The following is a 14001-nucleotide window of genomic DNA, read 5'->3' as shown; positions in this document are numbered from 1 at the left end:
CTACCCACATCCAACAAAACCGCCAAACGTTTTTCCTTTTCTTATCATCAAATTCATTACCTTTGCACAACTTTATAACCAACTCATGTAATCACAACAACAAGATGATACCCAGTGAAATTTTCCTTTTCTTATCATCGAATTCATTACCTTTGCACAACTTTATAACCAACTCATGTAATCACAACAAGAAGATGATACCCAGTGAAATTTCATAAAGTGGGGTCTGGGGAGGATAGAGTAACCTTACCCCTACCTTGGAAGGTAGAGAGGTTATTTCCGGTAGACCCTCAGAACTCATGTTAATCACCCCGTTAATAATTGACGAACTCATGATGCGCATAAAAAAGAAGAAATAAAAAGAAAAATGAAGCCTGAAAGCAAGCAGCTCTATTAATTGTTCTAGTTGCAGACACACCAGAGATGAAGAGAATAAAATTATGGGCTATAAATTTCGCAGGTATATGATCCAAAAATTGTGGCCATTCTCTCAACAAAGTTGCCTCTAATCTTATTAAGCTTCCTCTAGACATTTGGAGCATCCACATCTGAAACCATAGTCTGCGAGTGATGCTTGTCTCTCTTCAAAAGGAAGGTCCTCATCTATATATGATATAGTTATCTGCATTTATCAACACATTAGATTATAAAGAAGTGAATTCACAAGTAAATTCTCATAAGCATTTTAAAAGATGGTACTATAAACACAAGTTAGAGCTACCTCTTCTCCTTTTGCAATTGGTCGGAGAGCAATAATGGTTGCTTGGCCATCCCGATCCTAATAATGCAATATCAAACATTCACAATCGTCGCATAAATATGTTTCACAATTTATCAAGAACATATTACTAAGCTAGATTAAGTGTTCAGGGTTAAGAACTTGAAGCTTGTTTAAGCATAGCTTATAAAGATTCAGCCAGATTTCACAAAATAAAAGAGAAATTTAAGGTTTCTTCAAAGTATTATATGTAAGAATAACTCTCCGCCCAGTGCTCTTTGCTTCGGATATGCGTCCAGATAATGATTTGTCCAAAGGTTTTCTACTTTCAAGAAAGTCAGAAACAACACTGAAACTGGAGCAAGCAGGCCCCAACCAAGTTGCAACTGCACTGCCTGCTTGCAGAAAATTAAATTCACTAATCCTTCATCTAGTTAACGGGTTTATTTCTTTGCATGTAATCAACTTCCCTTTTGTACTTCTAGTTCTTTCTTCCTATTTGAAGAGGTTATTACACTGAGAGAAAAGAATAAGGCACAAGTTGCAGATAGCGGAACAAACCTCTTCTCGCTTAAAGGCTTTTGCATTAGGTCTGCATGAATGGTTCATACAGCTTTGCAGGGGGAAAAATGCAGTACCTGTTATCCAAGATCGATTGTGATTATGATTCAGATAAATACACATAAAACTAGGTGGAGCCAAAACTAGAAAAGTAAAGAGCGGACATGGTAAGGAAAATAACTGACACCATTTAGACACATAACTTTTAAAAACAATTTCCAGCAGCAGCTTACATCCTTACCAAAACCAATTATTCTAAATAAAGCAATGAATATGTATAAATACTTCCAAATTGATAAAATTGAGAAAATTGGGTTTCATATTCTCTATCACTCAGAAGGTAGCAAAGATGTGCCATTTTACTAATCATGCCTTGACGACTTCTGCATCAATTGAAATGCTGGCAGCAAAAGTTTACCCCTTCTGCCAGACGACTTCCAAGATTGCCTATGGTATATAAAGGAGATCTGTCTCTTGCAGAATTCGAAAACAATGCACTACTCAACAACCAATGATGTTCAGAGAAAATGCACCCTATCAGCTAAGTGGTTGCCACAGAATGCAAGAGCCAGATGCAAAGTTCTCAGCCATGATGTCTCCTTTTTAAATAGAACTCAGAAATTTTAAGCTTGTAATCACATTTATTTCTAATTGTAAATTGTCTCCACCCCTGACACCATATATTTACTGCCAACTACAACTTTATCTTGAGAAAACCTTAGACCTCGTGATGGTGTGTGTGTGGAGGAGTTTAGATCATCCTTGATATTCACGTCACACATCATAGCATACCTTCGCAACAAATTGAATAGTCATCACCAAGAGCATCCAGGATAGGCTTTGTAGTTTGCTCAGCCTCTCCCTGACAATTTATCATAAAAGTAATGCTGTTAATTTTCTGCGTGCTAATAAGCTTCACAAGCACATAGAGGAATTGGTTTTAACCTTTTCAGAGAGAGGAAGATCATCAATGCATAGAAAGTAATCCTCCACTGGTGACTCTACCACCAAATCACTATTAACAAAGCAGAGGCTTTAAGAAGTAAGTTCACAACTTATAAATTTAAAAATAAACCAAGAACAGAATAAAATAGAGTACAAATATGCAGTGCGCCAGAGGAAATGTACAAGTCAAAAATCAAATGCGCCAAGCTCATCATCCGTTATTTAGGTTATTCCAAAATAATATCCACCTTCTGAGAAGAAGCAAATTATCTATAAACTTCTCACCGCTGCTTTTAACTATTCTAGCCCTTATAATTTTAAAGAATATGTTGTGCAACATAGATTAGCCAAGTCAAATTAGGACATTCAATTTAGAAAGAGGTAAAACTTTATTTTGTATGTGATTTGCAGAAAAGGGAAACAATCATCAGATTTATTGCATGCATGCTGGAAATAATATGAAGATAGTTTATCTATCATGAACTTACAGGTTATTCAGCTCAAACATGCCAATAATATTGCCATATATTTCAAGGGAGAATACTGTTAAGAGTCAAGGATTCCATATTGAACCACATAAATACAGAAATAAAAGTAAAGATAAGAGGAGCAGTCAATTGATTCAAAAGTAATCAGGATACATGGCTTGCATTCCACGTCAAAGATAGCCGCCTTAAGGAGCTGCAGAGACTGGAAAATACAAACTGATAAATCAAATTTCAGTTAAGAGAGCCAAGAAGCATGACTAATGAAATGCAGATAAATATAAAACAAAATACGCAGGTGCAGAGGTTCATGTATAAAGCAGCAAGACACCACAGAATTTTGACAAATGCACCTTAACTAAACTCCTAAGCAGGACTTATACAACAAAGTTTTTTCTTCCAATTGTATCGCTACATTAAGACCATAGTGTTAGTAAATCTTTGGAAAGCAATTGAGTAGTAGTTTCTGTCAAAGCTAGCGCTCAGATTAGGCGATGACACAGTTTACACCAGGCAACATCAGAACAGTCTTGATTCTTAGGAGAAAACTGATGATGCATGAGATAATGAAAATGGAAATTCATTAATGTGGTTTTAGCAATGATTGTTAATACTTTGTATTTTGCACATTTATTTCATATGAGGTTGGTAGTATGCAGCTTTCATATCAATTGTTAGGAATAGTAAGCTCCATTATCTTCTGGAAGAAAAAACCAGTTTATTCTTGAAATGTAAATAAAAATTGGGAAACGGGTTTTTCCTGCTCGAAACTGGTCCCTGAAGTCAAAAGATGGAAGAGACCTTATAAAAGAGGAGAGTTGCGACGCATTCATCTATTTCAGCCAAAATAAGAGAAGCAGGCCTTTTTTTTTTGGTCTACAAATAGAGTCAACTTCCACCCAAGGAGGGTAATTTTACAATTTTAACAGATGATTGATGACAGGTCACAGGTGAAAAAATTACTCCGACACAGCTGAAGCTGACAAATTAGAGATACTTCAGCACATTATCAGCAGATTGAAGTGATGGTTAAAAATACAAGCAGGTTATATCGGACCAAGGAGGATTACCGTGAATGCCAGCTCCTTTATTTGCCTTCTAAATGACGCTTCATCGGAATCAACATCGTCTGGCAAAGCAATGCAATCCCACCACCTATACAAAAGAAGTTGCTTCACACTGTGAGAGAAACTTTACTTGTAGTTTTTCACGAGTAACTTGGTCAACCATGCTCACATTAGGGAGGCACGAGGTAAACCTCTATGCTCTACCTCAGAAGATTCAATAAGCATAAAAATATTGAATTGTGTGACACCTCTAAAAGTTTAAACTTAAGAGAGAGAACACAATTATTTATTTATCTTAGGTCTACAACATCCCTCTCACATGCTGGTATGATTTTTATTTTTGGGTCAAGCACATGGAAAAATTTATGGGTAGTAATTAGACTTGAACCCAGGACTTTTCTCCTTTGATAATATATTGAATTGTGATTCAGATAACCCAATCCATAAGTGACACCGTCCGCTTTGGGCTTAGACCCTCATGCTTTAAAACCCATGAGTGGGTCTTAAGGCTTGTTTCCTTATATACTAAAACATTTTTCCCCGTTTTTCCAATATTTGCTTATAGTGTTACATATGCCTCCAAGTTTCTGCTAAGGGTTGTCCCACCATCATCTTAGGTTACACGTGAAGTGGCTCTAATATCTTATTAAAATGTACAACCACCTCATGTACACGCTTAACTATTAGAGAGGAAAATCTTTAACTTATTTATCTTAGGTCTGCAACAAGAAGTAATATTGCTTCTTTATTCAAGATGACATAATATTTTGTAGGATTGATAAACAAAACTTAAGCAATATAGAGATGTGTCAAGTTTGTAAATTAAGATAATAACTAAGATATGGAAACAACACAAACTTGAATGCCAAGACGAATAAAAGAGCCAATGGTTTCATTACCAAATATGATGAATCCCTCAAAAGACTAGGCAAAACTTTGAGCTATTTTAATTTTCAATATTTACCGACTTCAATTTTACCATCAACAATGAGAATACTTTTGTTCACCACTACGTTGCAACAGATGAATATGAATCAATTTTTGAACAAAAGTGGTCCATAAAGTGGATTGAGATATCTACAAGTTCTGCAGTCATGCAGTTAGCCATCAACACGCGGATGTAGTTCAGGAAAGCCAATATAAGATATAGTAATTGGGAAAGGATATGCTCTTTCTCGTGAGAGCATAAGTTTTGCTTCAACGGGCTAAGCTTCAGTTATAGCAACTTGTGACGAGTAACAAAAACGTTTTAAGTACCTTCTTTTGTATCCCATGGCCACGGGCTTCCATGCCTCCCCCAGTAAAGAAAAATCAATGCTTTCTGAAATAACCTGCTTCCCTTTTCCCTCATGACGACTTTCTTTCAACTTCCTATATCTTAAGACGGTGAAAGAAATCACCTATAACACAAAAATATGTTTGCAAGGAACTGCTTAAGCAGGTTTCCAACCAGTAGTAAGACATACAAACACAGAGGCCTATGTCTTCACATAAGCACCTCACTTTCCCAAAGAAGAATTGCAGTTTGACGTGAAAAATTAACAACAGCAAAGAGATGCAAGACATGAGAAAATAGGAAAGAGGCAAGTTGCACCAAGAAAAGGAAAGGACTTACCTTTGCTGCAAGAAGGAAAATGTCATTTGTATCTGGCAGAAGAAACCAGAAAAAGAAATAGCTTGAACAACAAGATAAATGAGTAGGCAAGTTATGAACTAAGACTACTATAATAGCTAGCAGCCACATTAGAACCTTACCATTAGCATGTTCTATAAATTTCTGAAGCGCCTTTGTGCTTAATGACTTTGACCCCTCCCCCGTACACAGCAAAGAATGAAAAGACTCCCAATCAGCCTCGGCACAAGAATTGCTGCCAAAAAGTTTAAAAAGGTTAGTAAATTAGTCGTAGTGATGGTCAAGTAAATTCACAACAAGTGTTAGGTGGTACTATGAGAAGCAAACATTGTTAAAAACAAGTTCATCTCATGGGGGAGCTGTCCAATACCTAAAGCTATTTAACAGTTTGAATAGCAGAAGGATACAACCAGAGAAAATGTACCACCAGGATTTGTTCATCTGTTTTCTCATTTAGAGTTAATAGTTCGATATTCTAATTTTAGCAGCTGAGGCAGTGACCTCAGAAATACATGTTTATACGGCTTGCCAGCTACCTCATGAACTTTCTGAATAGCTGCAACAAAAAAAAGGTACCTCGAAGAAGGCTTTTAGCCTTTATGTCTACTCCTAGTCCTAGATGGTAGAAATGCGGTTCAGGCAGCTGAAACCGTGCAACAATGATTCTCATATAGCAAAATGTGAGGTGTTCCTCCATGTGCGATGAAATGGATAAGATTCAAACCAGGGGCGGAGCCAGGATTTTCAGCAAGGGTGTTCATATTTTAGGACAGGGGATGTGTGAGGGGGAAAAAAAAACAACGCATGAAAAACACAATGCCTCTAATGCAAAAATAAAAAAATTGTGCCACAGCTGGGATTCGAACTCGCGTCCTGAGCAAGAGTTTGCACACCCTTAGCCGCTGGACTATCCTTTGTTTCTATATCAAGGTTGTTCATTACTAGTAAATATCCACAAAGTTCTATATTTGACATAGGCATCCGACAATTTTTTCCGACGAAGCTTTGAGTAGCTGTGGCTCCGCCACTGATTCAAACACAATGAAGATAGAAAACCCCTTCAATTGGCACGAGATGACCGAATTATGTGCCAAAAGCTGCTTATGTCATGTCATGCGGTCTCATTTGCTTGTTACTGTTAATTATGGTAGAAAATAATTTTTTTGATGCTTTGCATTATAAAATGTTTTCTTTATGCAAACTATGGAAAGGGCAGAATGTTTACCTGCAATAGTAGTTCTCTTTACATCCACCAGGACAAGGAACAACTGGAGGCAATGAGAACTTCTCGGAATATGGTAGTTGCATCTCACCATTAAACAATGACTCGACCATATCCTTAGGGAGAGGAATTTTATCTTTTGAAGGGCTAGAAGAACATTCTCCAGAGACTTGCTGATCTTCTACATCAGAATCATCTTCACCAATAGATGAATCAGAATTATAACAATCTTTTTGCATGTGACACTCATTGTTAGGGGAGACACCCAGCTGTTCTAAATAAAGCTTCCTCCCAATTTGAAGTTCTATTGACCCAATAAAGCAGAAACAGTAACTACATACCAAACAGTCTACCTGCCACATGCAAAAGATCAAGGTGAAGGATGTCACCCAAGAGAGAAGTGAAAAATACAAAAATGTTGGATGATTATTTGAAATGATACTGTGCCGCTAGTTCAATCAGCAATACCTTATTTGAAGAATGTTGGGCGCCAGCAAGCATTTGATCCTTCAATACAAGGTCCTCTTCTTTGAATTCCGTCTCAGCATAAACCCCTGCGATCTCACAAGTCTCAATATAGTGTTGATTGATTAATAAAACCCGTAAAAGAACTGAACTTTAGTAACTATTACAGACATGCTACTAGTAGATTAGACCAGCAAAAACAAACAAAAAAAAGTAGTACAATTCCGTTCTTGGTAGGCAAAGAAAACCACATTTCAAAATTCCTTAACAAATGGTTAGGCGAACCACCGCGTTGAAATTCCTCATCTAGTGATTAACTTTTAGTTGCATATCAGACATTGGACAATGTCAATCAAATACGCCACAATAGAAAACTAGTTGGGGCGTCTATACAATGCTCATTGATTAATAATACCCACGAAAGTACTGAACTTTAGTAACTATTACATACATGCTCCTAGCAGATTCGACCAGCAGAAACCAAAAAATCGTACAATTTCATTCTGCTTAAGCAAACCCCCATTTTGAAATTCCTCTTCAAGGGATTAACTTTAGTCGCATATCAGACATTAGACAATCAATCAATCAAATACGCGTCAATATAAAACTAGTTGGTGCAGCTATATGAACCCTCTATATCCATTGTGCTCTTTTCGTGCCCATGGACAAACAAGGAAACAAAATCAGCACTCATTCACAAACACACATTAAAATATGCAACACAAAAACTGCATTAAACACTAAACATCTAGAAGCGAAAAAAGAGCAAAAATTACATATAAAAAAGCTGCACCAAACTCTAGAAATAAATAAAAAAATATCAAAAATTACAAAAAGTATACCTCTATATGTGAGTTCTCACTAATTTTTTTTTTTTTTTGCTTTTTTCGATAGAGTTTGATAAATATTTAACGAAAACTAAAAATGTCAATTTTTGACAAACTTAAAAGACCAAAACTGTTCAATACATACTTAAAGGGCTATTTGGAACTTACCATGGGATCATTTTTGTGTTGATATAAAATTGAAGTAACAATAATGAAAGAAAAAAGAGAATTAATTACCCTTTCCATAATGTGGAGTTGGTTTAACTTTGAGGCTGTGGCATTGTCTGGTAGCTAATAGTTCTTCAAAATACTTCTGTAAACATTTTATCAAACAGTTAACAGACTAAAAACACAATTGTACTTAGCCATAACTTCAACAAACAAAAAAGAAAGTGAAAAAAAAAAAAAAAGAGAAAAGAGTTTATGCCTGCACTTGATGAGTAGGTGGTGGGTTGACAAGTGTGGCAATTTGGTCAGAGAAGTGTACGTCGATTGGGCAAATTATTTCCATTGGTTGGAGTTTTTACAATTTTGCAGCGGCGTTTCTCCCCGTTTCCTATTTTATGAACTGTACACTGTGTTTCCCCACTTAATTGAACAAACAAGATAGCCTCTCATGTTTTTTTTTTTTTTTTTTCCTTCTATTTTTTCAGTTTTATTATTATTCTCTAACGTTTGGAAGTTACGGTTGGTTCGGTTTTGGGTTAAAATTAAAATTAAAATTAAAATCAAAATTAAATTAATGTAGTCGGTTTTTAAAAAATTTAAAATTAAAGTAAACCAAATATAATATATATTTATTGGTTTGGTCATAGTCGATTTTTCGATTTTTAAGAAAACTAACGATATTTCTCTTTTTCATGTCTTTTTCCTATAATTAGGAGAGAATTTTACTATCATTTTCTAACTTATAATTCGTTATTACCCTTTCATTATGGTAGCTATAGTTTTCTTTCATTATGGAAAAAATTGTCTTAAGATTTATGATTTGAATTAAGTGGATAAAGTTTATCAAAATATAAATCTAGGTAACTCTCATAGTTGTTTCTCTGAATAAATGAGTTGAATTCATGAATTTCTTTCTACGAATGGCTTAAGGTATAGAGTTCATTAGGCTATTAGAGATAAATAAAATTTGCTTAAAAGGTATATAAATTATTTAAAAGTGTTTATAAAAAATTAACATATTGTGTGTGTATATTTATCGGTTCGGTTTTTCCTTCGGTTTGCTTTTAGTAAAACCAAAACCAAACCAAATATTATCGATTTTTAAAAATTTAAAACCAAACCAAACCCAACTCAAGTAAATATAGGTTTATTTAAGTGGTTTGGTTCGGTTTTCAGTTTGGATCAGTTTTTAACCATACTGTGAACTTCTAATTTCGGTTTGGATCGGTTTTTAACCATACTGTGAACTTCTAATTTAAATATTACTCCCTCTAGATCAAAAAGAGTGTTTACTTAGTCTTTTTTTCTTGAGTAAAAAAAGTATCCACTTATCAAATCAAGAAAGAATTAACTTTATTTTTTCAAATTTGTCCCTATAAAGTGTTATGTAATCAAATCCCCATACCTATTTAATTAGGGGCAGTTTAGTCAAATTACCTATTTTTTTCTAGAAGGTAGTATTTTCTTAAGGGTGTGAAAATGGCTAAGTGAACACTCTTTTTTATCCGGAGGGAGTATTTTTTTTGGTCAATATATCCAGTTATTGTAAAAAAAAAAATTCTATTTCTAATAGTAGGTATTATCATTTTACTATTTAAGTGCATTTATATATTTGTAGTTATCTTGGAACTATTATGAAAATTAAAAGGAGTACTTTAGTAATCTTTGCCGCGTTGCTCCTTCAAAAAGAAATACTGCAGCACTTTCAGAACGTCTAACCAAAAAAAGATTGCTCTCTTCGTCCTAATTATGCGAAGGTGTTTGACTTGATGCGGAGTTTAAGAGAAAAATGAAAGCTTTTGAAACTTGTGATCTAGAAGCATAAAATGAGAATTTGAAGTTAAACAAAATATAAAAATATGCCACTCTTTTTTAGGCTGACTAAAAAGAAAGTGTCACATAAATTGTGACGGACGGAGTAATACTTAACAATACAAAAGTTGTGCATTTTGAAAATTCTCAGTATCATAGAAATAAGCACCGCCAGAATGACTGGATTTATGAAAAATTATTCATGAATGAATGACAGAAGTGTCCCTCCCAGTTTTATACGTGACAAATGCATCTTATGGTTTGAAATGCATAAGATGCATTTGAAACCTCATATAACCTCTTTTCACAGCAAAATGAGTATATGATCATGGTGCTACCGTGCTATGGTTTTTCTTAACTGAAAGACCAATAAAGGTACAGCCTTAAGCCAATAAGCATCAATCAATAAGTGGCTTAAAATTTGGAAGCTGACAGTAGAATAACGATAAGCAAAAACAGCACAGTAAAACCATAAGGCAATTGGGAAGGGGGAATCTCCACGAAAACAATTAGTTGGATAGTAATTCCAAGGACCTTTTTATATCATTTGCTGCAAAATAAATGCTTCATTCAGCTTCCTCATTGAGGAAACTTGTTGATCTACCATACCAAATATTGGAGCCTATACAGATTTATATAACAAAGCTATTACAGCAAGAATTGCTAGAGTGGCGCTATGGAAGGGTAAGACCAGTCCTAGTTGAATCTGTATTAGCATCTTCAGGCTAGACATCATCTCATTTTGAAGGTCCTTCCTCATGCTCCTTATGTGTAACGTAACCTTTCAGCATGAGGAATTATTACTCTTCCGACCAATGTTGATTGAAAAACCATAGCAAAATCTACTGCAAGCCACTGGTGTGTGTCCGAATGTATAACCATGTCCAACCAACATGCAATACGGCCAATCTTTTTCCTCATGCCAAGGATTGCTTGAGAAGCACAAACTTTTCAGCCTCCTCAATGCGACCAACATGATGTAGAAGGTTAATGATGCTAGTATAATGGTCTTCAGATGCCTTTATCTTATACTTTCGTGTCATCATGGTGAAGAATTGACAAGCCTCATCAGCAAATCCAGCTTTCTCACAAATAGAAAAAACAACTTTAAAAGTAAAATGGTTGGGATCAAAACCCGTTGATATCATCTGCTTAAACTCATTTATTGCTTCTCCATATTGGCCACTTAATCCGTAAGCCTCAATAATAGCAGTCCATGTTAGAGATCCTTTGACAGGTATTGCATCAAAGCAAAACCTCGATTTATCAATTGCACCACAGCTCCCGTACATCTTCACAACTTCTGCAGAAACAAAAGGTACAGATGCTATATCTTTTTTCAGAATCTGACCATGTATTTCTCTCCCGAGTTTCAAAAGTCTCAATTTCCCACAAACACTTAAAATCCTTCCTATTGCAACAGAGTCTGCCCGGTGCTTTGACAACTGCATTGACCGGAAAACACCAAGTGCTTCCTCAAGACACCCAGAGTCAATATATGAATCCATCATAGCTGTCCATGATATAACATTCCTCTTCTCCATGCTATCAAAAACTCTAGACGAATATCGAAGCAAACCGCACTTTGAGTACATCATCATCAGGCACGTACTTACAGATGCATTAGGCAAAAAACCATTTTTCACTGCATAAGCATGAATCTCTTTCCCTTGCTTTAATACTTTCAGCTTCCCACAAACAGGGAGAACAGTAGCAACAGTTACAAGATCAGGCTTAAAGCCTTCTTGTTGCATCCACACAATTGATCTCAACGCCTGCTCAAGTCTCCCATTTAAAATGTAACCCGAAATTAGAGCAGTCCAAGAAATCGCATTCCTCTCTTTTGAACCATAAAACACCTTTCTTCCTGATACAATATCTCCACACTTGGAATACATATCAACTAAACCAGATTGAATAAACAACTGCTTCGAATATTCCTTTGTCTTGATCACATAAGCATGTGCCTCCTTGCCAAGTTTTCTTGCCCGTGCTTCTCCTATAACCGGAAGAATAGTAGTTAAAACAACAGAATTCACCTCTAGTCCCTCCTTTATCATCAATCTTGCATACTCCAACGCTTCTCTTTGCAACTTATTATGAGCAAAACCAGCTATCATTGCACCCCACATAACTACATCCCTCTCCTCAACTTCCTCAAACACGCGATAAGCAAGCTTAACTTTACCACATTTGAAATACATATCAATCAAACTAGTCCTAACTATATCACTTCCTAAAAAACCATTCTTGATCAAAAGCCCATGTGTTTTCAAACCTTGAAAAAGCGCGCTAGCACCCGCGAAACTCTTGATCAAACAAGAAAAACTATACACATTCAACTCCACCCCTAATCCCCTCATATCCGAAAACGTACCCAAAACATCACGATATTTACGTCCACCCAACACCACATTTCCCCTAAGCAACGCGTTCCACGGGTAAACACTTCTCACAGGCATTTCATCAAACACCTTCTTCGCATCATCAATCGACCCACAAGCAGTAAACATATTAACAACCTTAGTTTGTATAAACTCATTATTTTCAAGTCCATTAATTATTATATGTGTATGCACGATTTTAGCAGCACTTAATGATTTCAAACGAACACAAGCAGCTATAAGTGAAGCAAATGTGGTTGAATTTACAGGAATGCCACGATGGTCTAAATAATCAAGAATGGTAAGTGCTTCTTTAAGTTTGTTTTGGTGAGCAAATCTTTGAATATCTTTGTAAATGGCACGTGGGTTTTTTGTATGGACTGATAATAAGTTGGGTAAAGTGTTGTGTTTTGGGTGTTTTTGTGGTTCTTTAATGTTATGGGAAAAACGTAGATTGTGTACATGATTGTTTGTACGGGAAGTACGAGGATGTTGGGTGTTTGGATGAGGCTTTAGGTTGGTTTTTGAAGGGAGAGGAATAAGGTTGCAGCTTATCATTGATTCAGTGAAGTAAACAAAGAGTTGGGAATTCAGTTGGTTGTTACAGTTTGGAGATGTGTGGAACTCTGAAGTGAGGATAAGTTTTTATATACAGTGAAAAAATGATTATGTCATCGTTTTGGTGGCTAGTGGTACATACGGATGTTGCTATAGTTTTGAATTAAGCTAAAAAATGGGACAAAATTATCCCGGTATTATAATCCAAGATTATAATTCTGGGATTAATTTATTTCATTTAAAAGGTGGGATAAAATAATCCCAAAGTTAATGAGATAAGGTGAATATTTCATCTTTAACTATGAGCTTCATTTTATACTTTGTTTGGAAGAAGGTATAAATTTATCTTGAATAATTTTATACCTTCTATCAAATATGTTAAAAACTAATTCCAAAGTTAATGCTGAGATATCTCACCTTATACCGTGTACCAAACGACCCCTTAGGCTTTAGCCAACAATTTGTCCAATGTCAGGTAGTAACTATACTCCACACACTGTATTTGGCCATGAGAACTTTTCACCTTTTTCCGGAAACTTTTTTTGCTTTATTTGAAATCAGCATTTTGTATTTAGAATTTGAAAAACACTTAAAACTCTCCTTTTTACTTTCAATATATTCAAACAATAAAATATTTTTTGCAAAAATTATAATCAAACTCAACTGTATCTTCAACTCCAACTTTAAAATTCCAAATAAAGTGAAAAATATTTGAAGTTCAATGATTTCTAACTGATAAGTACTTTTTTGCTTCAATTTTATGGCATGATTTCTGAACATGAAGTTTAGGAAAAAAATTCAAATTTGGGATCTTAAATACATCACAACATTTATATAATCGTAACACTTGTAGTTTTAAATATGTAATGACATTTATTTAATCGTAACACTTGTACTCTTACATATGTCATACATATTTATATGACTATAAAAACTTGTTATTAAAAGTAAAATTGAGCACATTGTTGCCGAACTTTAAAAAGTGTTTCCTTTTCCAGTACTCTTTGCAGATACTAACAGTTCCAGTCCCTGGATTATTTCCTTATGTCAGTTTTGTTCCATGCATAATTTACTAAATACATTTTCTGAAATAATTTAGAAGTATAGATTCAGCTCCTAAAACTAACGAAACTAAAACATTTAATGGAATCATTAT

General features: G+C 35.1%; 2 protein-coding genes across 3 annotated transcripts; both read right to left on the bottom strand.

The window, feature by feature from the left end:
* Window positions 1-356: 356 nt before the first annotated feature.
* On the bottom strand, window positions 357-8529 carry LOC132618017 (histone-lysine N-methyltransferase ATXR2). 2 transcript variants are annotated; one of them, XM_060333085.1, is made up of 15 exons: window positions 8357-8529; window positions 8161-8236; window positions 7100-7185; window positions 6635-6984; window positions 5532-5644; window positions 5392-5423; window positions 5034-5176; window positions 3780-3864; window positions 2866-2914; window positions 2713-2767; window positions 2225-2294; window positions 2072-2141; window positions 1280-1356; window positions 722-778; window positions 357-622 (listed from the first exon to the last, which is right to left on the bottom strand). In XM_060333085.1, exons 1-15 carry the CDS (start codon window positions 8432-8434, stop codon window positions 515-517), a joined length of 1449 nt encoding a protein of 482 aa, XP_060189068.1. In that variant the 5' UTR covers window positions 8435-8529; the 3' UTR covers window positions 357-514. The 2 variants fall into 2 exon arrangements, with proteins under 2 accessions (XP_060189068.1, XP_060189067.1); XM_060333084.1 differs by having other exon boundaries at window positions 8351-8525.
* A 1887-nt stretch (window positions 8530-10416) lies between these two features.
* LOC132618214 (pentatricopeptide repeat-containing protein At1g71460, chloroplastic) lies at window positions 10417-12961 on the bottom strand. The gene has a single exon (XM_060333274.1). It carries the CDS (start codon window positions 12843-12845, stop codon window positions 10821-10823), a length of 2025 nt encoding a protein of 674 aa, XP_060189257.1. The 5' UTR covers window positions 12846-12961; the 3' UTR covers window positions 10417-10820.
* Between the last annotated feature and the right edge of the window lie 1040 nt (window positions 12962-14001).

The sequence above is a fragment of the Lycium barbarum genome, chromosome 11 (assembly GCF_019175385.1).
Source record: "Lycium barbarum isolate Lr01 chromosome 11, ASM1917538v2, whole genome shotgun sequence".
In the NCBI taxonomy this organism is placed as follows: domain Eukaryota; kingdom Viridiplantae; phylum Streptophyta; class Magnoliopsida; order Solanales; family Solanaceae; genus Lycium; species Lycium barbarum.
The sequence above is the reverse complement of the archived record's forward strand: the minus strand, read 5'-3'. Positions and strand labels throughout refer to the sequence as shown.

What these genes read in the sequence shown, in the direction of transcription:
- LOC132618017 (XM_060333084.1), bottom strand. Translation starts at nt 8,434, where the DNA reads ATGGAAATAATTTGCCCAATCGACGTACACTTCTCTGACCAAATTGCC. An exon ending in CCCAACATTCTTCAAATAAG is followed by an intron (nt 6,985 to 7,099) that starts GTATTGCTGATT and finishes TGCATGTGGCAG; the next exon opens with GTAGACTGTTTGGTATGTAG. An exon ending in CAATTGCAAAAGGAGAAGAG is followed by an intron (nt 623 to 721) that starts GTAGCTCTAACT and finishes TGATAAATGCAG; the next exon opens with ATAACTATATCATATATAGA.
- LOC132618214 (XM_060333274.1), bottom strand. Translation starts at nt 12,845, where the DNA reads ATGATAAGCTGCAACCTTATTCCTCTCCCTTCAAAAACCAACCTAAAG.